Source organism: Lissotriton helveticus, chromosome 8 (assembly GCF_964261635.1).
Source record: "Lissotriton helveticus chromosome 8, aLisHel1.1, whole genome shotgun sequence".
Lineage (NCBI taxonomy): Eukaryota > Metazoa > Chordata > Amphibia > Caudata > Salamandridae > Lissotriton > Lissotriton helveticus.
Window position 1 is genome coordinate 8,890,066 of NC_136069.1, and position 25,388 is coordinate 8,915,453.

At 44.4% G+C, this 25,388-nt stretch overlaps 1 protein-coding gene across 1 annotated transcript in view; it reads right to left on the bottom strand.

The window, feature by feature from the left end:
• Positions 1-23,094, bottom strand: part of LOC144772212 (tryptophan--tRNA ligase, mitochondrial-like) — a 108,832-nt gene extending 85,738 nt beyond the window's left edge. The window contains exon 1 of the mRNA XM_078656356.1: positions 22,977-23,094. Coding sequence (XP_078512482.1) covers positions 22,977-23,078 — 102 coding nt within the window. The 5' untranslated portion in view covers positions 23,079-23,094. The remainder of the gene's footprint in view (positions 1-22,976) is intronic.
• Between the last annotated feature and the right edge of the window lie 2,294 nt (positions 23,095-25,388).

Sequence of the window (25,388 nt, forward strand, 5' to 3'; positions counted from 1 at the left end):
GGAGGTGCTGGGAGGGTTGGGGGAGGTGCAAGGTGACCCTGTGATGGTGAAGGGAACGTTGGAGTGATAGTCCAGGTCAGTCCAGTCTACAACAGAAGTCAAGCCCTTCCAACAACTTTTACTTTCCTTGTATCGCGCTAGTGAGAGTCTTAAGGAGATGTCTGGCTCCCGTGTCCGCGGAACATTGGCGCCATATGCACATTTCTTATTTGCATATTATTCATTCATTTTAGGAGTTATTATTGGCTTCTCCTTATTTTGTTAGTTTAATTTTATTTACCAGTATTTGCAGTGGACAAGGGAGCTTGTCTCTTTTCAACCAGGGTTGATGGACTCCAGTTTAGTTTTTTAGTTCCCCTCACAGTTCTGTGTCAAGCAGCACTTTGGACACGCTCCCCATTTCCTGCCCCAGATTTTGAGATACAAAAGCAGCCAAACTACACGTCTGTGCCGCTGGCGCACCAAAGGCACGCCGAGGGCAAGCCCGTCTGTGCCAGTCCATGCTCGGACGGCGCTCATCGCCAGCCATGCTGCTGGTTTGCGACCAGACCTTAGTCGGCCCACTCACTACACCAGCGAAGACCTTCTTGCTTTGCGTCCTAATGGTAGGAATCATTGTTGTACTCTGTTTGACCCTTTGAAAACTGTAAATAGTTGGACCTGCCATGGTTACTCATTAAGGTTTTAGAACTCCAAAGTTAGCCCAGTCAGGAAAGCTGAACAACCCTCACTAAAGTAAGCGCTCTGTGCTGTACTCTAAATCAATGCTAGGTCTCTTGTTAAAAACAAACAAAAATTATTTGAATGCCTTCAAACTAACAATATTGATCTTGCCTTTATCAAAGAGACCTGGCTGATGAGAGCTCAGGCCCTGGCTTGGTTCTAGCCATTCCGGTTGGTCACTCACTGTTCAGATTAGATCGCATTGGAAAGAGAGGAGATGGTTACGGTCAGTGTGTCAAACTTATCTTTCTGCCAGTTTTTCTGCTGTACCTTCCTATAAGCACCACCAGGCCTTAAATTTTAAGTTCATTCCTCACAACCATGCTTCTTGTAATGGTTTAATTTATCGACCTCAGGGTCTGAGAACTGCCTTTTTAGATAGCGTCGGTCAATTGCTCGAGAGTTAGGCTAATTTTGCCGATTTTACGGTTCCCGGCGATTTTAGTTTTCATCTGGAAAACTTAGATGATAGATACTCGGTAGGTTTGTTAGACCTTATGAACAGCCTTGGAATGTCCCCGTTGGTCACTGCTCCATCTCATTCTGCTGGCCATACGTTAGATGGCATTTTTTCTGACAATATCTCTTTAGCTTTTTCAGAGGCTCTACCCGTAACCTGGTCTGACCACGCCGCAGTAATCTTTAACTTGAAATCTGCCTAAATCAATTCCTTCCTTCGCTATTAAAAACTGCTGTTCCGGGCATAAAATTGAGCCAGAACCATTTGATAATCTAATAACACTTCTCACGGCCTCAAATCTTCAACCATGATATTTCGTAGTATAACTCTTGGATTATATCAGCTGCTAATCAGTTGGTCCCTGCTAATTCGGTTTGTATTAGGAGGTTAATCCCCTCCCAACCTTGGTTTTGATAGAATTTTGAACATCTGAAACAGCTTTGCAGATGCCAAGAACATTGCAGGAGGCAAAATGATGACACCCCAGAGAAAACCTTTTTCACAAACTAAAAATCTCTGAATACCAAGCTCAGATTTTTGTGGAGAAACCTGCTTATCAGCCAAGAACTATACTAAAGAACTTTTTCTACGGTCAGAAAACTCACCAAAGTCAATGACCACTCTGATAGCCATCAAGCCTTATACGATAATATTGTGTCGCTTTTGAGGTGAAAGTGCTGGATATTTTTAACACCTTTCCTAGAACCTTGGTGCAAGCCCGTGTCATCTCTGGATGCCATTGCACCGGTCTTTGGAAGTGTTTCCCCCACAGACTCACATGGTGATACCATCTGTTTTTAACTCACCATCTCTTTCTTTCTTTTCCCCTAGAACTGTGGATCAAGGTTAGGATTTAATTCTAACTATGCGTTCCGGGTCACCTTCGAACCCTGTCCACCAAAGATTCTTCAGTTGGTTTCAAAAACTATAGCTAGACATTTGATCATCATTTTTAACGGAATGTTTCGTCAAGGATACTTTGCAACAGATTGGAAGGTGGCCTCGGTGTTGCCTTTGCTAAAAAAATAGATTTTAATCCTTTGGACGCTGGCAATTATCGCCCCTTATCTCGTCTTCCCTTTCCATCCAAGATTGTGGAAGAGGCAATAAATAAGGAACTAACTACTTTCTCAAATTCAATAAATTATTGGGCCATTCTCAATTTGGTTTTCACAGCCAACATAGCACCAAGTCAGCCTTGATTACTGCTTCAGAGGAATTGGGAGCCATTTTGGACAAAGATGGCCCTGCAGCATTGATTTTATTAGATCTTTCGGCAACTTTCGACACGGTCAAACAAAGATTTTGATTGACCATGTAGAGGTACTGGTTATCAGTGGCACTGCTCTTGCGCGGATTAAATCTTTTCTTTCAGAGAGCAACTCGTATCAATGGATGGGTATTCTTCCAGTTCATTCTCTTTTCCTTATGGGTCCTTTAGGGTGTATCATGGAGTCCTACCCTTTTCAACATACATGGGACGCCCCTAGCCACTCGTCAAAAGATTTGGGCTCTCTGTTAGTTACGCAGGTGATACACAGATTGTGCTTCCATATCTGGAAACCAACAGGAATCAGCTGCAAACTATCCCAACTGCATGCAGCATGTCATCCACTGGATGTCAAACAACTGCTCAAAATTAAATTCAGGCAAAATTGAGGTTTTGCCGTTAGGTAACATCATCTTTTTTTGGTCTCCAGACTGGTGGCCATCTGAGCTAGGAAATGCACTTGTGCCGGTATCAAAAGTATAATTCCCAGATTTTTTAGTTGACAACCATCTGTCGTTTGACAAACAGGTAAATACAGTGACTTCATCTTTCCTCAGTCTAACATTTTTGAGAAAGATCTTTCCTTTTGCTCCAGAAGGTCTAAGGAAATTAGTTGTCAGTGCTCCCCTCCTTTGAAAAGTTGATTATTGTAATGCAGTGTAGATCAATCTGCAGAAACATTTACTGAATACATTACATATCCTTCAGAATTTAGCAGCAAAGCTACTACTTGGAATTCCTAGGCAGTAATCTGCTCCCAAAGCTCTGGTTCAACTTCACTGGCTACCAGTACATAAGCGCATTGATGTTAAGGCTTGGTGTACTGCCTTTAAGTCCTTGCTTGATGTAGGATGAGAAAACTTGAAAAATAAATTCATTTGGTACCCTCCATCTAGGGCACTACGGCCTTTATCAGCTTTCAATCTGGTTGTCCCTAGATACAAAAGAGCCCGCTGGGTCGGAGGAAGTTTTATCTATGGGACCACTAAACGGTGAAACGCTTTGCCACTTCATCTGAATACACGCACTTCCTTGTTCTCCAATAGGAAGAATCTTAAGACATGGTTCTTTAATCTGTAGATCCTGTTTAGGTTTTATTTTCCCTTCTTTACTTTTTTTTCTTCCGTTTGGTTAGAGCCAAGAACTCTTCAGGCATGTGTGTGATTTATAAAATGTATTTTCATTTCATTTGAGTGTTGCTGGACATGGAGATAGGGTCCATTATGAGTTCTGCTCTGTGTGTGGGGTCTGTAACCAACTGGGTGAGGCCGATTTGTCCATTTGCTCCAATAGGTTGGTGAAGTTCGTGTCTGTGGAGTTGTCCCGGTGGAAGTTGAGGTCTCAGAGGAAGATGTAGGGCTTGGATTCTATGGCGAGTGGGGCGATGAAGTCTGTGATAGCATCACAAAGGATGGTCTGTAGGTGGGGGGGCTTTTGATGGTTGTATTGTGTATTGCGTCTGATTAACATGTGGACACTGGTTCCATGCCTAAGGCTAGCATATGTTCACTTGCTCTACAAATAATAATAATAATAATAATAGAACATTTATAAAGCGCATGGCTGCACAACTGTGTATCCCCGCGCTGACTGCCAACAAAACTCACAGCGGAAAAAGGACGGAAAAGGAGCAGAAAATATTATTGGGGAAAGAGGTGAGTTTTTAGTTTGGCTCTAAAAAGAGTTTCTGAAGGTTCCATTCTCAAATGGACAGGGAGGGCATTCCAGTATTTTACTCCAAGGTAGCGAAAGGAACGGCCACCTATTTTCGCTCTGTAGATACGGGGAAGTTTGAATTGTGTCATTCCCGAGGATCTAAGATCTCTGGTCGGGCGATGGATAGTAAGAAGATTTCTTAGATAGGTAGGTCCTTTGTTGTGGGCAATCTTACGGGCATAGCAAAGGCTTTTAAATCTGATTCTCTCCCTAACAGGGAGCCAATGCAGTTTGGACAATGCCGCTTTGGAAGATGTTCTTCTGGGAAGACCCAGTACCATGCGGGCGGCAGCATTTTGAATGCATTGAAGCTGGTGCAACTGCTTTTGGTTCAGACCTAATAGGAGAGCGTTTCCGTAGTCCAAGTGTGGTGTTATGAGCACATGTACAATAGTTTTTCTGGCTTTCGTAGGGATGAGATCAATGATTTTTCGCAGAGTTTTTAGCGTGCCAATGCATTTACCTATTATTTTGTTGACTTGGGATTTTCCTGAAAGATCCGAGTCAATCATAATCCCTAGATTTTTGACCTTTTCTACAGGGCGGGGGAAATCGCCCAGAGTTGTAGGCCACCACGCCTGGGACCATATTGAGGTTTTGTTCCCTGCCACCAACACCTCCGTTTTATCTCCATTTAAACGGAGGCAGTTGTTATCCATCCAAGTGGCGACAGCAGCCATGCAGTCAGAGAAATTGGTGGCAAATTTCTCGCTATCAGGCGTGAGCTTAAACATGAGCTGGGTGTCGTCAGCGTAGCTAACAATGCCCACCCCAAAGTTCTCTACGACTTGAGCCAGGGGCTCCATATAGATGTTGAACAATGTGGGGCTCAAACTAGAGCCCTGTGGAACCCCATAGCTCACGTCACGAGAAGATGATTTAAAGGGTGGGCAATGTACACCTTGCACTAATGTACATTCACTTGTTCTGTGCCTCACACCAGTGCGTCTGCGGTGAGAGTGAATTCTGCTGCTCATTTAGAAGCCTCGTCATCCACAACCACTGAGCAAGCCATTGGTGCATAGATGCTGGACTTAAAAAATTGTCTAATTTCTGCTGGCTCCTGCATTTCTCCAGAGGAGGCAGATCTAAGGCTGATCCCATGCCAGGCCCTCCACTAACAAAGTTCAGGCAAGAGGGCCGCCTGGCACACGCATGTAAGGTGGCACAGTGCGCTTTACTGGGAAAGTGAATGAACAGATGATTGTGTCACTGATCGTCTGCTCGAATTTGAAGTTATGCCATGACTCTGCCTCGACGGACTCCGTTTGCCATCAGGTAAATGTGCAGCACTCTTTAGAATATAAACCAGAACTTCATATTTCACAAAAACAAAGAAAATGTAAAAAGTTGTTAAAAAGTGAAAAGAAAAAAGGGCTGAAGCAGGTGTCAGGTTTCAATCTAAACGTTTCCCTGGACTGGCCTGATAGTACCGTTGCCTACAAAGCTGTCACTTTCCTCTATCACTTTGTATCTCCAAGGCTTCATGACCACTGTAAGATCCGAAGCGGTCGCCTTCCTGAGCCTCTGCAGCCATCTCGGCCGAGAGATGCCGCAAAGCTGTTCATCATCGGAGTAACTTTACTAGTGTTCACAGGGAATGAACTGAAAAGAGGAGCTGTAGGGTCGGACTGGGACAGAAAATGTGCCCGGCCACCAAAATAAGGGCAGCCCCAATTAGTGAATTGGAAAGCGGACAATGTAGCTCAAGTTGGAGCAGTTTTTAACTTGTAAAGATAGGATGTTTTAGTGTTTTGCAGGGTATGGGCGACTGCATGGGTTCGAGTTTGCTGCAAGCAATGTTAGCTTTTTAATATCAGGGAAATAAACAGTAAAAACCAGCTCAGGACGGCCCACAAACAGCCAAAACACGGGCCCGCACACTGCTTTCAGACAACCTATCAGGCACTGCCTGATTGCCCTCTAGGCCAGTCCCACCCTGAGGAGCTGAGGCTGGGGTCAACCTCAGCCACCCAGCAGCAGGTGGCGCTGCTGTCACCAGAGTACTAATGTCCTCTCTGATGCACGTGGAGACCCTACAAATACAGCCTTGTTTTTACAGTGCACACCGCACGACTTCAATAATAGGTCCTTGCATCATTCCACTCCAGGTCATCGTTGTCATCACGCCTAGGAGGTTTGAGAGTCTAAAAGCCTGGTAGGATGCTGGGATATGGCCTGTCAGACCAATCACTGCAGCCCAAGTTCTAACCACTGAGCTGCCTCGCCAATGCCTGCGGACATTCAAGTGGCGTCTTGTGACATCAGAGAAGAGGAATGAACTTGAGGACTGCTGGGAAGAGGCGAAGCTCTCCGGGGACTACTATGCTGCAGGTCTGTCCTGGGGTTAATGCCCCACAGCTTGGCACATTAGGGGCCAGATGTAGGAGCCAAAATACCGGTCGGTAACGGCCGATTTCGGCCGTTACCGACCGGTATTGAAGAATTGGCATGTAGGTGCATTTATTTTACAGAATCGGTAAAATACCGAATCGGTAATTTTACCGATTCGGTAAATCCAATTGTAGGTGGGACTCTTCTGAGTCCCAAAGGCCTTACAGATTAGGTATTTTACCACCCAATTCAATTGGGTGGTAAAATACCGAATCCAGGTGTGCATGCACATGTGTGCATGCAAACCTATGCCATGTGACAGACAGACATGCCCTTAGGGCATGTCTTTGTGCCACATGGCACACATGCCTGTATTCGTGGTGCTAGAGGGTGTCAGAGTGAACCCCCTGCACCCTTGCAAAAATCGGTATTTACCGAATCGGTAAATACCGATTCGGTATTGCCCATTGATTCCTATGGGCTTCAAGGCCCATAGGAATCAATGGGCATTACCGAATCGGTATTTATCGATTCGGTAAATACCGATTTTTACAGATTCTGTAATTCAATTACCGAATTTACCTAAATCTCCCCCCTTCTATTTTACCGATTCATAAATACCGAATCGGTAAAATTCGGTATTTATGAATCGGTAAAATAGAATTACCTACATCTGGCCCTAGGTGTCTACCCAATAGTCCCAGCTTGTGTTTCCAGCTAAGGACCATCGGTCTTCATTGATGACCACGACAGCAACATAAATAGGCCTTGAAAAACATACCAGCCCACTCGCTATGGCGAGTCAGATGTTAATCAGGTCGAGCTATTTTTAGCACCTACTCTGTCTGTTCTGGTGAGTGAACTCAAGCTGGAAGGAAAAGGTGTTCTGTTCATTTAGAAAGGGAATGAACAATAAAGACGCCTTTAAATCTTGTTTTTATCTTGACATTTGCTGTCTGTTCAAGGACAAAGGTCAAATGTCAGTTTGTTTTTTTACTCATTGTTTATCTTATCATGTAAAATCGGTTACTTTTCTTTCTCTTATTATAGTTCGATGTTTTTGTCAAGTGAGCTGTCTGACAATCATTGTGAAACAAAAGGCTGCAAGATGTCAGGTTTCAGTTTTTTTTAACACATCGCTTAAACAGCTTGTAAATGAATAGCTTAAGTATTTAAAAATGCATCAGCAATCAAAAGAACTGTAACTCAGAAGTGTGATGCAAACAAATATTTAAATATGAGAAAAACAAATCAGAAAACTTTACTTGGTGATGTGCAGATGGCAAATATTTGCAGAAACTTAATTTCCAAACACTGAATACTATATAGTTTTATCAGGAAAACCACATGTCCATGGAAAACGTGGTGGCCATTTCAATGGAAAATCTGCTGATTGCAAATAAGTTGGCTACCACTTCATGCATGTATTTATTAAAAGTGATCATTTTTAAACACAATTTGAGAAACATTCCTGCCCCTGCCATGATGACAATATGGTTAAAGAACTAAGAGGTAAGTCAGGGGACATCTGAATCCTACATATGGTGTAAACGTTTAGTCTATTAAATCAAAAAAACATTTTTTTACGGAGTTTTATATAGCGCAATTTTGACCCCAAGGTATTGGGTATCAGAGCGCTTTACATAGCACCAGTTGCAATACACGAGGACATATTAATTTTTGTTAGGCACAGGTAGATTAAGGGATTTGCCCAGAATCACAGGATGTTCAGCGTCATTGCCGAGACTCGAACTCAGTTCCCCAGATTCGAGGTCGACCGCCCTAGCCCTTAGGCCAACTCCTCTTCCCTCCCTGTTTTTGTGCAGCAGACCAGTTAAATTTGCCTACACGAAGCTGCCTTCATATGTGATAAAGAAGAAAATGGCAGTTCAGGGAGTTAAAATACTTGCCCAGGATCACATGATTTGAAACGCGTTTATGGGCCATGAGCATTATAATTATGTCGAGTAGATTAGGTCACTGGTCCTGCAGGTCTAGTAACATTTGTATGATTTTGAGGCCTGGTTAAGACCGCCGCGTCCCACACATCCTGTGTGTAGTCCTCATAGTTTGTCACCCCTTCCTCTGCAAGCTCAACACAACAGGGTGGCAAGCCAAGCTCTACCTGCCCAAGATGCCCATAAGTAGCACCTCGTCGCGTCAAGTTGCCGCCCCACAGATAGCCAGGGCTCATGGACAGAGAGCAGAGGGGATCCCGCTGACAGCTCTGACCGGTATGATGGATGGCTTCCCGCACTGGGTCTCCCCACAGTGTCCGCTGCTGGGTGGGGGCGACAGACGGAGTAGGTGCCCAGACAGAGGTTTGCTGTGCTAGCAGCGGGGTGGCCTAGCGCATGGCTGCCGCTCGACATGCTCATGATTAATGGGAATCAAATGACGCAGGACAGCGCCGGTTCTAGGGGGCCAACCCCACCACATACGCAGGAATCTCATGTTGTCAACCAACAGAGCAGCCATGGAAAAACAGAGCATGTCTGATCAGCTCGCCGCGGGCTTGGCCACCATAGCATGAAGCTTCTGACTTCCAAGCCCAGCAAGACTTTACCCTCAACCAAAGCCATATCCATTGCCAGGCTTCAGCGTCACCTTGACTTCACAGATTTACCGACAGACCCACCACACCGGGTACACCTGCATGGGGTCAAACTACGCTGCACCATGAGAAGCTCACGGCTCACTCTGGCTCCTGGCTGGCACACAGTAGAGGCAGGACTTCAGCACTGTGCCACTGGCAGCTCACAACATGGGAAGCGTTGGACCCCAGTCAATGGAAGCCCTAGGCACATGCCACAAGCACTGGAACACCAAGGCACATGTGGGAAAATGAGTGTTGTGCAACCTGCCTTTGTTACTTGTGGTGGATGCAATAAAGAGAGGTAATACAATTTACTCAGAGTCCGGAATTTTTTCTTTTTTTCCACAGAGTGGTACTCAAAACATAGGAAAAGAGGATTCTCCAGTGGGCTGGCACCCCTAGGCACATGTGCGAAAGGCAGTGCCACTAAACGCGTTGATTTCCCCAAGGGTGTGCGAAAGGGAGTGCCACTCAGCCACTCACAACGTGAAGTGTTGATTCCCCCGAGGGTTGGAACACCTAGGCCATGTGGGAAACAGAGTGCCACTCACAACAGGAGAAGCGTTGATCCCCCGGGGGTTGGAACCCCGCCCCCTAGGAAGATGTGAGAAAAGGAATGCCACTCACAACATTGGAAGCGATGATCCCCAGATCGTTGGAACCCCTAAGCATGATAGGGAAAAGGAGTGCCATCACAAGATTAGAAGCATTGATCCCCCAAGGGCTGGAACCCCCAAGCACATGTGCGGATAGGAGCACCACTCACAACATGGAAAGCAATGATTCCCCCAAGGGTTGGAACCCATAGGCGCATGCGGGAAAAGGAGTGCTAGTCACACCATGGAAAGCGAAGATTCCCCCAAAGGTTGGGACCCATAGGTGCATGTGGGAAAAGGAGTGCCTCTCACAACATGAGAAGCGTTGATTCCCCCAAGGGTTAGAACCCATAGGCACATGTGGGAAAAGGAGTGCCACTCACAACATGAGAAGCGTTGATTCCCGCGAGGGTTAGAACCCCGTCCCCTAGGCACATGTGGGACAATCAGACCTGTCTGGGTCACTTAAGGACTCAACGCAATGCAAGTTTAAGAATGAGGCTGCAAACGCCTCCAGCCTGATAAAAGGACTAAAGATAAAACAGGCGATCGGTGACACTTTCAAGTCAAGGATAGTTTCCAGAATACTCTGCAATGCTTAAAACCTTTGGGCACTGCTACAGAATCCACAACAAAACACGAACACTTGAGCTGGGGCCTTCGCTTTCAGGAGGGAACTCCATGTCCAGGGCCCTCTAGTGGACTTAGCCTATAGTGGACGTACACAGGGGGCGCTGCAGGCTGCCAGAGACATGTGCACTCAATAACAGTCATGGCAACAGCTCAGGACAGAGTTAGAAGAACCAGCTCAAATAAGGGATGGAATCACGACAATCAAAGAATCCAGTTCCCAGTTAAGGTTTTGGCCAGCCTGCAAAGAGTTTCTAACACTACCGCTACTCCTTCCAGCCAAACAAGAGAGCAAGGCCAGTTCCACCTCTCCTCCTCTCTGCGATCCTCAGGATAACCTCTTCCAAGGACAGAAGAAGACCATAGCAATGCATGTTAGGGTCTCTGCAGGGTCCCAAGTGCCAGCATCCCGCATCCCACACCCATCACGCATGTGTATGCTGAATGCACCAGGGCGTCACATCCCCGCTCATATGACCTGCAGATCTCACAGCAGCACACCACTATCCCAAAACCAAACATGGTCACCAAACTCCCACTGAAACAACTCATCGCGGTCTCATATTTACTAAGAACCACTCTACTGTCCCACATGGGACCATGCCCGACATTTTCAACTTGAATAACCTGGAAGGCATTTTGATTTGACTCACGCTAACCACATCCTATTTCCTCCAGGTCCTAATGAACAGGGCCACAGCACATAACACACCGGGCGGTGGTGCAGGCATCCACCAATCTGTGCCACTTTCCATCCTCCAAAAATCACTGCCTTCAGCAACTTCGAAATCCAGGCCAGCCTCAGACTACACCAATCTAATATCCATCACTGAGATATCCAACCGTGTCAAGGCTGCCTCCACCGGCTCGTTCAATGGCCTATTGCTTGATGATTTCAACATCTGCAAAATGCTCTACAAAGGACAAACTGGAAGCCAGCAACATCACACAACGCATCTCACAATCAACCCACAAAAAACATTGCAACATCTAGGTTCACGTCGGCCATAATAATTCCATGAAGACTAAGAGCAGATCCTTAGTAAAACATGTGCCTACATACCACCACAAGGACGTGGCACAATTCTGGGAGTCTCGCCAAACCCCAACACGGATGTCAAAACACTACTACAGAAAGGGAACACGCTTCGAACGACCGAAGGAATCATGTACTAGTGAACTGTTGAACCTTGAGGCTCGAACCATCCACCAACAAGAACCTCAAACTCAACATCAGATGATAGAAAAAGAAAGGGAGATGCGCACAGAGGCCTGATGATCTCACCATCACCAAACAGCTCTGCATCACCTGAAGTGAACTCTCCCCAAAGCCAACATCACAAACTACGAAAGGAGAAACAGTGAGGAATTAAACCAAAACAGGGACACGTCAAAGCCATCAAACCTTGCCCAAGCCCCTTAGGAGAATCAATTATCAAACAATGAAAGGATAATGGTTGCATCATAAACTTCATCAAAGGCAAGATTGAGAAAATTCAACACCACAACAATAGTACCCTAATACTGAAACTCTACACTTCAATCACACCAATCATCAAGCCTTCAGCGAAGCCCTGAAAGGCATACTCCAGTCTCTGAAAGCCACCCTCGAAGAAAAGGATTTCACCCCCCATCAACCAGGCAATAACAGGAGCAGTGGCACAAAACACTATCTACAGGGTAGCTTTGCCGCAGCCCCCGACATGGGAAAAATCCAGCCACTCCTGAAACAATCCAACCTGTACAAATGACCTTGCCAACTGCTGCCTAAATAAAAAAGCACTCGCAAAGCCAACAGGTACAGTCTTTGGGACGCAAACCTGATGCTGTGCAGCATAACTAATAAACATGGGAAAAAACCTACAAATCTGGCTGCTTTAATTAGTAAGTGCATGCACCATGCAAACACGGGCCTACAAAATGACACAAACATTTTTAGTTTTTGTTTACCAATCAAAGTTGGATCAATAATTTTAAAAAACTGAAGAAAAAAAAATCAGGTGCAAGTGGGGGACACAACACAGAGAGCGGAATCACAGAGGACAAAGAAGCTAGACGAGGGTAGATGGGAAGCAACACAGAAGTACAGGTGGGGGGGAGCAACACAGAGAGAGCGGAATCACAGAGGACAGAAAAGAAACAGGAGGGCAGACGGAGAGCAACCCAGGGATGCGCAGGTGAGAAGCAACAAGGAGGTACAGGTGGGGGGGAGCAACACAGAGGAGGGGAGCAAGCAGAGAGAGCAACGGAGAGGGGGTGGAAGTGAGCGAGTAAGATGGTGGAGTTAAAGTGCACTGGAGTGCGGCTCAAAGTTGTGGAAAGTAAAATGTTGACAATGTCTAAAAGAAATGTGGTGAGAGAAGCGGGCAAAGAAGCCTAGTGGTATGAACAAATGCACTCTCATGGAATGCTGAAGAGGAGCATGGTTTAAGTGTTTTAAAATAGTATAGTGTTAACAGTAAGAAATTAAATGTACAAGCGGAAGCGCAAAGCTGTATAAAATTGGTAAATACACTGAGAGAGGCTCAAAGGGAAAAGGTGTTGAGAGTAGAACTTTTATAATGTTATGAAAATAAATATGCTGGGAGAAGTGGGAAAACCGAGAGCAGGGGAAACTCATTCACTCATGCAGAGCTTTTAGAAAAAGAAAAATAGTTCCTGAAAGCAGACACTTGTGCAAGGACAAAAGGAGCCAGTCAGAGAGATGGTTAACAGATTGTGCGCCACAGGAGGGAAAAAGACTAGGTGGACAGGCTAAAACAAATAAAAACATCAAATATAAAGCAAGAAAATATGAGTGACAAAACAAAAAGCCAATGTGCAAAGTGGTTTTCCAGGTCAGCTGGCGACACGTCCCCAAAAGGTCTTTCGCAGGATACACGCTGCAGACCTAACCAAGACCGGATCACATACATTTTTCCAGCTTTGCCAAGTTGGACCTTAGATGCTGAAAGCTTTAGTCTTTTCTCACCCTTATTAGAGGTAATATTTACTCCCTTGAAAAGTACCCTCCATGTCGTAGTTTGCCTTGGGAAAGTTTGGCACTGGAGAACTCGGAGAATAGGTTTGCTCTCTTTACATACGCATCCTCGTCTACGCTAGTAAGATCATATACAAATTGGCCCACTATGGTGGTACTCAGGTGTCTTGCTTCAAAATATCAAGAGGTCTCCAATAATCTGCTGTCATACCAGAGGCAGCTATCGTAGAGGCCAAGAGAGGCAACTAAGAGAAAATAAGATGCCCGGCTTTCTCCTGCAACACTCCCAGAGGGTGAAATGACATCCAAGAAACACTCTTCAAGGTTCCATCCATCCAAGACTTGAGAAAGAGGTTCAAGACTCTGCTCTTCAAGCTACACTTCATCAATATGGATCAATGTATTCTTGACTCAACATGTCTCAAGAGATTCAACTGACCATCCCCATTACCAACCTAGGTTTGGCAGTCGACTAGCCTTAGACCTTTCCTCCTTACCCACACAGGTTCTGCGCCATTTAGTCTCATCTTCCTGCCTTGTACGACAATCTAGCCGCCTCTGCAATGCTCCCACTCTGTACAGGCATAGACATTTTAAAGGTATGGGCAAAGTGTGTCACCCAATTATCTCTGCACCCTATCCCCATATTATGGCTTTCAAAGGATTCTGCAGAGGAAAGGGTTACCATTTTTCTAAACGCAGAGAAGGCACTCTGCTTCATCGAATGGACCTATCTCTACTGGATACTCCGGTGGTTAGAACTTGGCGACAACGTTATTTCTAAAGTCCAATGGCTATACGAAGCGTTCACTGCACAGGTCAGCTTCAGAGCTTTCCTTTTGGACTCCATTGAGATCAGGAGGGCGATTCGCCAATGCTGCCCCTCTCCCCTCTGTTGTTCCTACTCACCCTGGAGCCATTAGAGGCCGCCATTCAGCAAAATCCTCATACAGTAGGAATCCTCACCCCAGGAGATGCCTCAAAGATTCTACTGTATGCCAAAGATATCCTACTCACCCATGCGGACCTCCCCACATCTCTGCTGACCCTCGTGTCTACCATTAAACGCCTCTCGAAGTCTGCGGGCTAACAGATCAAACTGGAGCAACAGAGGCTATACAGCTTTCTGGGATCACCACAAAAGCGGCCATAGCAGACTATAATTTCCAATGGAGAGCGAGATTGAAATATCTGGGGGTATACATTAACAGAGGACTGGAAAGGACAATACCAAATAAACTAGTCCCACTCTTAGCCAAAACTAAACAGGAATATACAGAATTAACACACCTTAACCTGTCCCTCTGGAGAAGAGTGCAGCGGTTAAAATGGTGATAGTACCACGCTTCACGTACATCCTGGGTATTTTCCCTCTGGTGGTCGAGAACTCTATGCTGCAAGATTTTGACAAAGGCATTAAATGGTTCATTTGGAGACATGAGACCAACAATGAGAATTTCGACACTGAGCCTGCTGAGCGTGGGGCACTAGTCTACCACACCCCACCTATCTCAGCTTGTCTACCTATTGTGGACTAGGACTAAAGACCCACTCTGGGTCCACACAGAGCGCCATGGTATCGGTGCCAGCCCCAGGCTCTGTATACTATACAACTCTCACCGCTCCCGGGAACGCAGGACCGTCCACCCCATCATACAGGCCATTTTCAAGACGTGGAACCACGCACATACACTTTTTACAAGTGATGTGTGACAGCACAGACGGGTATAGTTATGGCACAAGGCCAATATCTATACGATATTCATAACTAAAGCATTCCCTATCTGGCCGGCTTGGTCCAACACAGGCGCTATCAAGGAATCCCCGATATTGCAATATCTAGCTTCGTGGTAACAGTTTGAGGGCGCTGTTCATTTTCCCATTAAAACACAGTTATTGTCCCAAGTGGGTTGATGAGGGCACCGACGGTCACCAGCCCCGCTTTCTTGCTGACACACATATATATATATATATATATATATATATATATATATATATATATATTCTTTGTAAAACAAGGACCCCCTGATTCCGTGTATAGTTTCTAGGACAGGGTAATTATCAAATATTTGAAACTTCCTAGGCAACCAAAATCCCAACATGAGTTAGGTACGATATATGACTGAAAAATAACCAAGAGCCTCAATATATGTTCTCCGAACAAGATTCTAACTTTGATAAGAGTTATTTTTATTCATAAATTTATTTGTTTCCCACATAAAAAAGACAATATAATTCACAATAGATAAAAATCAAGAGATCAAGTGTTAAAATACATGTGAAACCATGCAGGCAATATAGGTACAATTCACGGTTAAAAACTATCACAGTGTGAAAGAGTTTGCAAATAAAAATTCTGTAACAATTATGACATACAAGTATTTATCCCTATATATCTAATATCATCATCAATCTTCAGAAAAATGACAGTTTCAAGCAGTTCGCCAATAAGTCACTATAGAAATAAAGAAAATGCAATTATTCCTAATTATATACAGTGTTTCATCGTCAGTCTCTCAAAAACTCAATAGTTCTATTGAGTTATTGTCTACTCTTGGTTTATTCCCTTATATATATATATATATATATATATTGTGTAGACACATTATACATCATAGGAACATGAGTGGTCGTCAGAGAAAATCTAGAAAATCTGCGGTGGGTGGTTCTGTCCAAGAGACTCTGGATCTCTTAATTTCTAAGGCTACATCCGCACTTGAACGAGAGATCGAACTGACGGAAAGGCGCTTATCTATAGAACAGCCGTATAGTAAGCGCTCATCCTTGGGCAAAATACAGCTAGTTACCACTCCACCGACCCAAACTTCCCAAAAATCTTATGATGCTGACATCAGCATTCCATTACAACTTCAGGATCAAACATCCCCATCGATAGCACACACAGACAAGTCATCTACTGCTCACCACTTAGATATTACTTCAGAGGAGGAACTATCGATCATCTCCTCTAGAGACTCCTCATTTAAGGGAACACAGAATAGTTTAACAGCCTACACAAAAACAACTAGAAATACGACAAGCGGGGCTACACAACATAACCAGAGAAAAGAAAAAACATCCAAATTATCTAGGAATTCCCCAAGAATACTGGGAAAAATCTGGGCAAGTATGCTCAGGATCATTACACCCCATCCACCCACTTAACTAGTGAGTTAATGTGCGGTATGGAGAAACTAGTCAAATCATTAATACTTCCGCTAGCAGAGCGACTAAAAAGAATGAGTGAACAAATAGGCTCTATAGAAAAGGCCATTCAGAAGAATACAGAACTGGTTATAGAAATTGCTAAGCCTAGTAACAATCAATAAATTTGTAAGACACAACTAAGGCCAATACCAGTCAAGAAAGTATCCAGTAAAATTCCACAAACTCTACAAGCTAAGGACAAAATGGTTCCTATGATAAAAGATAAACGACAGTCCAAACACTACGAAGCGAGCATGGATAGCCACGAAAAAACCATAGACAATCTGCAGATTACTGTCCCTACGAACCCTCTTCCAGCTGAACCCCAAACGACTAACAGGGAGGAAAGATCGGATGGACAGAATAAAAATATCAATAACCCCAAGATTAGCGAACTTGGGAAGTCTACTTCCGCCAAATTCCAAATGCCAGATCAGCAAAAAATTGATTTACCACCAGAGGCGGCACCCTATGTCGTAATTTTAACAGGGGTACCAGAACTAACAGCGGGAAAACATGAGGGTTTCAGGGAACTTAAGAACAAAGTTATATTTTGGCTGAGTAGTAATAGGCCACTACCCCCCAACATAAATGGGGAAATTCTTCATGTCAGAAGACTTGGGTGGGTAGGTTCTAGACCAAAGGATATTAGAGGGGACGTTATTATAATACATTTTAGGGATCGCAGAGCAACCAGACACATAAGTGACTGGTACTCGGAGAAAAGAGGGGAAGAAATCTCCACCTGCAATCATAGCTATTTCTACCCTCAATCCATATTCACTCACCCCTCAAGATCAAGGCCCCTTTATGGGCTTACTACAAGAAACTTTGGTTTAAATGGCCTTGAATCCGACTTCAATGTCCCTATTTACAATCACTTCTCCCTGCTTTCTGGGCTAGAAGGAGTTGATTGACTTTCTACCCAGGAGACTGCGGCCGATTATGCTCCAAATCAACTAGTAAGCTCACAAAACCAAACAGCCAATCCAAGGGGTTGTAAACAGCTAGAAACCCCGAAACCTATTCGATATAGATCGACAATCCAGAGTAAGGCAGTTAATAAGTGCCCCATGGTGGAAGAATTAATATTGCCCATTAACACGCTGGGAAAAATAGGACCATTGGGCCATAGTAATGAGCCGTCCTTGGAACAACCAGTAGGGTTAACAAAAACCTGCCCAGGTAAAGAATACTCTACGATTGTGTTCTTATTTTGGAACATTGCTGGCTTAAGATCGAAGATAGAAAATGGCTTAGGGACATGTCTGTTGCAGAAATATAACATAATATCCCTCCAGGAGACTTGGTTAAAAACAGAAACTCATATGGTAGGCTATAAAACCTTTTTCTCACCTGCAACAAACACAACTTCAGGGAGAGCAAAAGGCGGGATGACAACATTCATTTCAAATACAATAAAGGGTCTTGGTATTACTCCGATAGCCCTGGAAATAAACTACCAAATTCTATCTCTCTGTTGTGGTAAAGATGATATAGTATTATTGGTAAACTTTTACAACAACCTCCCGGTTGGTGAGCTGCTGACTGTTGTGCGACAGCTGGGTTCCCAAATATAAAAAATGTCCCAGGCTTCTGTAAAGGGGGCTACCATTCTGTGGGGGGGTGACTTTAATCAACATCCCTGTGAACACTGTAACCATAATCTTTGTAGCTCAACGGACGAGAATGGGTTACCTTTGGTACATTTTTCCCATTCTAGTTACGGGAATTGCTTAAATGGACTCGTTCTAGATCTGGACCTTAAAGTCGCAAATAAAGTGAACCCTTCCACCCAGAGGTTGGACGCAACATTTATTGGTAGAGGGAGTCAAACTACTATTGATTTTATCTTGACTTCAAACACACTGGGGAATCGTGTTACCAACTTTCAAACCCTTATAAACATACATAGCGACCACTGTGCTCGCACTATAACATTTCATCCTTTGCGTGAGGAGAGCACACAAAGCATAGCCTGGGCACTGACTCAAAATGCCTTACATTTGGATAAACTAAATGGATTTTCCCTAAAATGGAGAAAAATTGACCCTCAAAAAATCCTAAAGTTAGTCATAAATAGGGCATATAGCTCAATTCTCAAATGCCTAGATTTATTGGCTAGTAGTGAAGAAGTAATAACAAACTTAAAGGTGGTCATAGAAGCAATAAACGCCGCACTATTTGTAAAATCTAAAAACACTCAGGAGAAGAAAGCGGGGTGGTTTAACCACAGATGTACAGCTGCGCACTCTAAACTGAAGGTCGCATTAGGAAACCCTAAAAGGGTGCCCCAAGAGATAGCAATTTTGAGACAGGAGTATAAAACTGTTCTAGAGGAAAGGAAAACAGAACTTAAACAGGCTTTATGGGAACAGCTACATAGGCGCTGTACCGTTAAAAATAGTTCTGCATTTTGGGCAGTGGTAAAATCTCCTTTTTTAATAGACCAAGAGAACCAACTATCTATTGATGTGGCAATCGACGAATCGACCTGGGTCGATTATTTCTCAAAGATATTCGGAGGGGGACCACCGGACGCAACCGTACATCCTACTGTCGTTCCACTTTCCCCTACCTATCCAATGGAAATAGATATTGACCTTGCTGAAGTCCAACTAGCCATCAAGGTCAGTAAAAGTAATAAAGCCCCGGGACCCGCTGGTGTCCCAATAGACCTATTTAAAGCTAATCAAGATCTCTGGGCACCACTACTTACAAGGGTGCTTAAGGCAACTTGTGAGGTGGGACTATTGGACTCATGGTCCAAATCAATCATGGTCCCCATTTTTAAAAAGGGGAACCGCCAGGAGGTATCATGTTACCGTCCGATCTCCCTGCTGGACTCACTGGGTAAAGTCGCGGGCAGGATTATCCTGGAGCGACTGCAGCAGTGGGCGGAGGATGGCAGGATACTCTCAGATATCCATTTCGGTTTCAGGGAGGGTTTAGGGACAGTGGAACAGGCATTAAACTTAACTTTGCTTGCAGAGAAATATGTACGTGCAAAAGCGGGCAGTATCCACATGGTATATGTGGATCTGTCCGCAGCCTTTGACTGCGTCTGTCACATCAAACTGTGGTCAATACTGCTGAATATGGGGGTGGATTTACCTTTGGTAAATTTCCTACGCGAACTTTATACAAGTGCCACAGCCATGGTGAGGTTCGGCGCTAAAGGGGAGTTATCGGCATCGTTTGGAGTGGAAAGGGGAGTGAGACAAGGATGTGTCTTGGCTCCCTTTCTTTTCACGCTTTATACCAACGGCCTAGAACAAGCCATGCTGAATGGGAGCCAGGACCTTCCTCAAGTTAATAATCGCCCGATCCCGTCATTGCTCTATGCAGACGATGCCCTGATATTGGCACACACTCCCCTAGCTCCAGAAGGCTTTAAACAGGTATTCCCAATTTATGGGTGATTTGGATTTACGTATCAATATTAAAAAAACTTTCGTTATGAGTGTTGGTCCAGTTAAACAAAAACGAAAAAGTATATTCTTAAACAAGGAGAAACTGGAAGAAACACCACATTATTCATATCTGGGTATCACTATCGACCATAAATTAAATTGGGTTACCGCAATAGAGTCCAGAAAATTTCACCTAGCAAGAACTATGATGGCTCTGGTAAATTTCTCAAAAACTAGGAAGGAGACCACCAGCAGAACTCCTAAAGATATACAGAGCCAAATGTCAGTCAGTGGCGTTATACGGCGCAGGAGTGTGGGGGTATGCGAACACTAAAAACCTACAACAAGCAGAAAATAAATGTATTCGATTTCTCCTAGTTGTACCCAAAAGTACATCCACTCTTGTTTGCCATACTGAACTGGGAACCTCCTATATCATGGCCCTAGTAAAAATACAGCCACTTCTTCTCTGGCATCGTATATGGTCGGCGGAAAAAAACACACTTACCCAGCAAATTATTCTTGATTGCATGTCCCTGGACCACTCACTTAAGATAGGTTGGTTGGCATATATAAAAGGCTTTCTACATGACCTAGGATTGGAAAAATATTATTTGGATCCCACAACAATCCGGTCATTATCTAGAAAGGCCCTACAGGCACTCTCGCTGGTTCACCTAGAAGAAATTCGATTAGTGAATGAAGCCTCCAAACCATCTGTTCAACACAGTGTTGCTGTACAGATAACTACATCAATTCAGCCATATTTAACCTATGATCTAACCATCTTTGAGAGATTTCTCTTAATAAGATTTAGGTTAACCATTTTCCACCGTTTGGTCGCTTTCCCGGAAAAAAATAACTGGGATTCTGTTTTATCTTTATGTCCCTGCGATGAGTCCTCAACTCAGGCCACTATTCACACCTTCTTTTTTGTAAGTTCTATAGAGAGCATAGAAAGAACTGGCTTATACCATTATTAAGACATGTTGGAATAAGAAGATGTCGTGCGGCCTTGCTATTCTTACAATCGCTGAGCGAGGAGTGGATGTTGAAAATTATTGTAAAATTTTTTTAATATATTTTCCGCCATCGATTGAATCTGTAGCTGAATTCTGATAAATATGAATCAATAGAGTAAATCGGGACCGATGTCTCTGTAAATACTTTTAATTATTTATAATGTATTTGTTTTTATACGTAAAATGTTGTATTAAGTGTCAGTATTTCGTTTTAAAGTTGATCACGAAATGTAAATGTTTTATGTAACTGCTTTTATGGTTTTTTACCTGCTAAAAACCGAATAAAGAAATACTTGACTTGACTTGGGTAATAATACATATTTGTTATTTCAGGCAGCAACGAGATACCACTGCTGGGGTGAACAGGCAGTTTACCAATACACATTATGTTATGCAGAATTTAAGGGTGGCAGATATAGGGAGGGGCGGTTAATGTGTGCCGGAGGCCTATTCACATGAGTAGATGGTTGAGATCACTGCAGGTATAGAGGGCAATGGATGTGTTTGACATATAAAGATGGAAAGGATTAAGTTCACCTGTGTTAGAAATGTCGCCACCTGGCAACAGAATCATCAGTTAATCTTTTCTGCACAGATGGCATGATTGGTGTAGGGATCTTTGCACACACTATTTCCAAATTAAAAACAGCAGATGAAAAGTCATAGTTTTTTGGAACAGGCTAGCCATGTGTGCGAAGAGGGATAACACCAAATGTTTTTTTTTTTGCAGTTTCATTCAGTGTAAACATGGTCTAAAGGCATTTGAGTGCTTCACAGACTGAGCACAGCATTCATGAGTGAGGCAAAAGAAAAGTGCTCTTACATATGGAAACAAATCACTGGAGATTAACAATAACCTAAATATAGAAGCGAGAGGAAATGCAGGTGGGCAAGAATAAAGAGAAAACGGCGCCTGTGCAAGTGATCATAATGAGGCGAAACTAACAATAGATGAGGCGAGGGAAAGCAGATAAGTCGGGGAGAGCAGGCAGTGGTCCCCCGGGGAAAGGACTAGACCAGGATAAGCTGATCAGTAAAAGAAGCTGTAATATTCTGTGTTGTGCTTCTTTTAGTAATGGATTCCTCTGTACTATTATATAATTATATACTTACGTTAGCTATTTATTGTAATGGTTTTGTTCTATTTAGAATGTGAAGTGCTGCCTAGGAACATTACAATGTACATAAGTCACTCTTGAGTTTGTCTGTTGGAGTTGGTTGCTTTCCTTCTGGCTCCTCTTCCATGTAGCTCCATGGATAAACCTACTCAAGACGTCGACGGTTTCCTGCTCCTTTACTACAGAAGGAAACTGCCTTGGAGGAGAGTTGCAGGTTTAATAAGCACCTTCTAAAGCACAACGTTATGTAAAATTAATCTTATTTCATGGACATCATTGTTTAGTTCCACGAGCCTTATAGTGCCAGGTACACATACAGCAGCAGAATGGCACATTTAAACTCACTGCTGATGTATACATGTCACACATATGCAGAATTGAAACTTGGACCTCTCAACACACTCTCATTGAACAGCAGGGGGTACTTGCACGTTTGCACCATGGGCTGGTGCGCCCAGTGTGATCTTGTTCATGCACCAGTAATGGCCCTTGTAATCAGGGGTATTCCAAGTTTGCCCCAGGGGCTGTGGCCCCCACCGTGCTCCCTGCACCAATAATGCCCTGGCACAGAGGGGCTGCTAAGAGCTGGTGTCCTGTGCAGTGTTTATATTATGGTGTGCGCTTATACACGAAGGCGCACGGTAGCAGGCTCCGCGTCGTTGGTGTTCTCTGCAGTCTTATATTATTGCATGCGCTTATACACGAAGGCGTACGGTAACAGGCTCCGCGTCGTGACGCTCTGCTTCGAGCGGACGTCAGATGTCACGGACCCTGCATTACATGGTTTACGGTAACACTTCCTGCTTCCGTGCCCCCGGTGCGTGCGTCAGCCCCCGGTGCTTGCGTCAGCCCCCCGCGCTGCCGTCCGCTCCCTCCACCGCCCCTCACCCCGGCCCAGCCCCGGGGGGTACCTGAGGCGCCGGCTCCGCTCCCGCTCCGCCGCCGACCCCCGCCAGACCCCGCAGGAAGGGTCGAACCCCGCACGCCGCCCGGCAGGCCCTGCGCAGCGCCATCTTGGAACCCTGGCGTGATGACGTCAGGCGGGGCCACGCTGAGCAGCCTGCACAGGCGGCGTCCACGCTGATTGGTTGGCTGCCTGCAGGTGTCAAGGAGCACGTGCCTCTGCTTGACTCCATGCAGCAGGCCACTGCCCAGCCCCAAGGTTTAAGTGAGGCGGGTCCTGCCGGGTCTGAGACCTGGCAGCACTCATGAAAGGTGTCTCTAGCAGCCATAGCTGCCAAGGTTTGAGATTACTTATGTGTGACATTTTCAGAATTTCAGTGTAATTGAGTGACATTTATTTATTTGTGCAATTTTATACAGCGCGAACTTTACCCGAAGGTGTCAGAGCGCTTTACATAAGCTCCAGTTGAAAACATAAGGACTAAGGATTACATGCGTAAAAAAATTGCAAATTTTTGCTTTACATAAGAACCAGTTGAAAACATACGGATTTAGGATTACATGCGTTACAAAAAAGGTACAAACAGGAAAAATTGCAAATGTACAAGAGATAAAGTCACACAAGGAGGAGATACAAATGGATATACTCTAGGCATATACTAGTGATATCTCTATCTATATAGGGAGGGGATACACATGGATATACTCTAAGAGTCACATAGGAATGGTAGAGAGCATAGCGGACTACTGCATATTCTAGTGATTAGAGTTATCTCTATATACATAGGGAAGGGGTAAGACTGGATATACTCTAAAAGTCACATAGGAGACTAGTTGTTAGAGTTATCTCTATATACATAGGGAAGGAATACACATGGATATACTCTAACAGTCACATAGGAATGGTAGAGAGCATAGCGGACTACTGCATATTCTAGTGATTAGAGTTATCTCTATATACATAGGGAAGGGGTAAGACTGGATATACTCTAAAAGTCACATAGGAGACTAGTCGTTAGAGTTATCTCTATATACATAGGAAGGGATATGACGGGATATACTCTAAGGGTCACATAGGAATGGTAGAGAGTACAAAGGTCTACTGCATATACTAGTGATTAGAGTTATCTCTCAATACATAGGGAGGGGATATGACTGGATATACTCTAGGAGTCACATAGGAATGGTAGATGGTACAAGGTCTGCTGCAGACATTCAACGACAATGAGTGACACTTTCTCGCGAGCAAAAATTAAGCAACGGAAACAAGGGAAATCTATACATTCCAGAAATTACACCCATTTGAGCAATGAAAAACTCTTAAGATTATCTGAAAACTCCGGCAAAGTACCAGAATTGGAAGAGCAGTGCTCCTCAACAGATGGCAAAAGCAATGCCACATCCTTCTTCGGCTTTCTCCCATGTACATACTACTCCTACTCTACAAAACTCCCATACATTAGCATAATCTCCTCTCATCCTACACTTAACACCTGCTCGCACTACATATAATTGACACCACTCTCAGTGTAAAATTGCCATTCCATGCTACTAAATCTTATCAGAGTGACCTTAAATCCAATCTTCTTCAAGTGACTATTGCTGTAACTGGGCAGATGGTGTAGGGTACTGAGTACTGGCACCATTTTAATTTAAAAGAGAGAGCATCTGCACTTCTCAGGAATACTGTAATATTTAATGGGAGAACAGTGGCACTTTGAAGGAGGAAATATGTACTGTGGATAAGTACCAGCACTTTTTGTATGTTTGATTTAAAGTACTGCCTGCAACATTTCTTTGGTAGACGTCACTCCTCCAACTGCAGCCATCACTCTATAAGCACAGATTGAGAGCCCCTTCTGGACAGGCCACTAACTAACTTTCTCCACTACGGGTTCTGCTAAATTTGCCAATGGCCCGAATTGGTGCTGGAATTACTCTGACAGCAGCAGTCGCTGGGCCTCTCTTGATTAAGGGGGCTCAGTGCAGAGTTGACAGTATGAAGAATCCTCGTTCACACTCAGCTGCCAGTTCAGGTCATCGAGAAGTCACAGGCTCTGGGCTGCTGTGCCTTATCAAGATAGTACAGCACAGCGCTGGCCTGAATGGACACAAGTGCCCAGACCATTCCCGGAACATACGTGGAGCCAGGGCAGGTGAAGAATGCTTTGTATCACACGCCCGCCCCGACCACGGGAATCTCTGCGGGGGTGGGGGGCAGGGCTGGTGAGGCAGCAGGGGGCACAGCAGAACGTAAAAACACTGCTGTCAGTGTGAGCATGATCTACTCCACAGCAGAACTGAGAGGGCACGAAACTATATTTAAATTCTAGTTAGTGTTTCAATAAAAAATTAAAAAAAATAAAGTCAGTTGAATGGAGCATACCTAGTCCGATGCGGCCCCACTCTGAGCCTGGAAT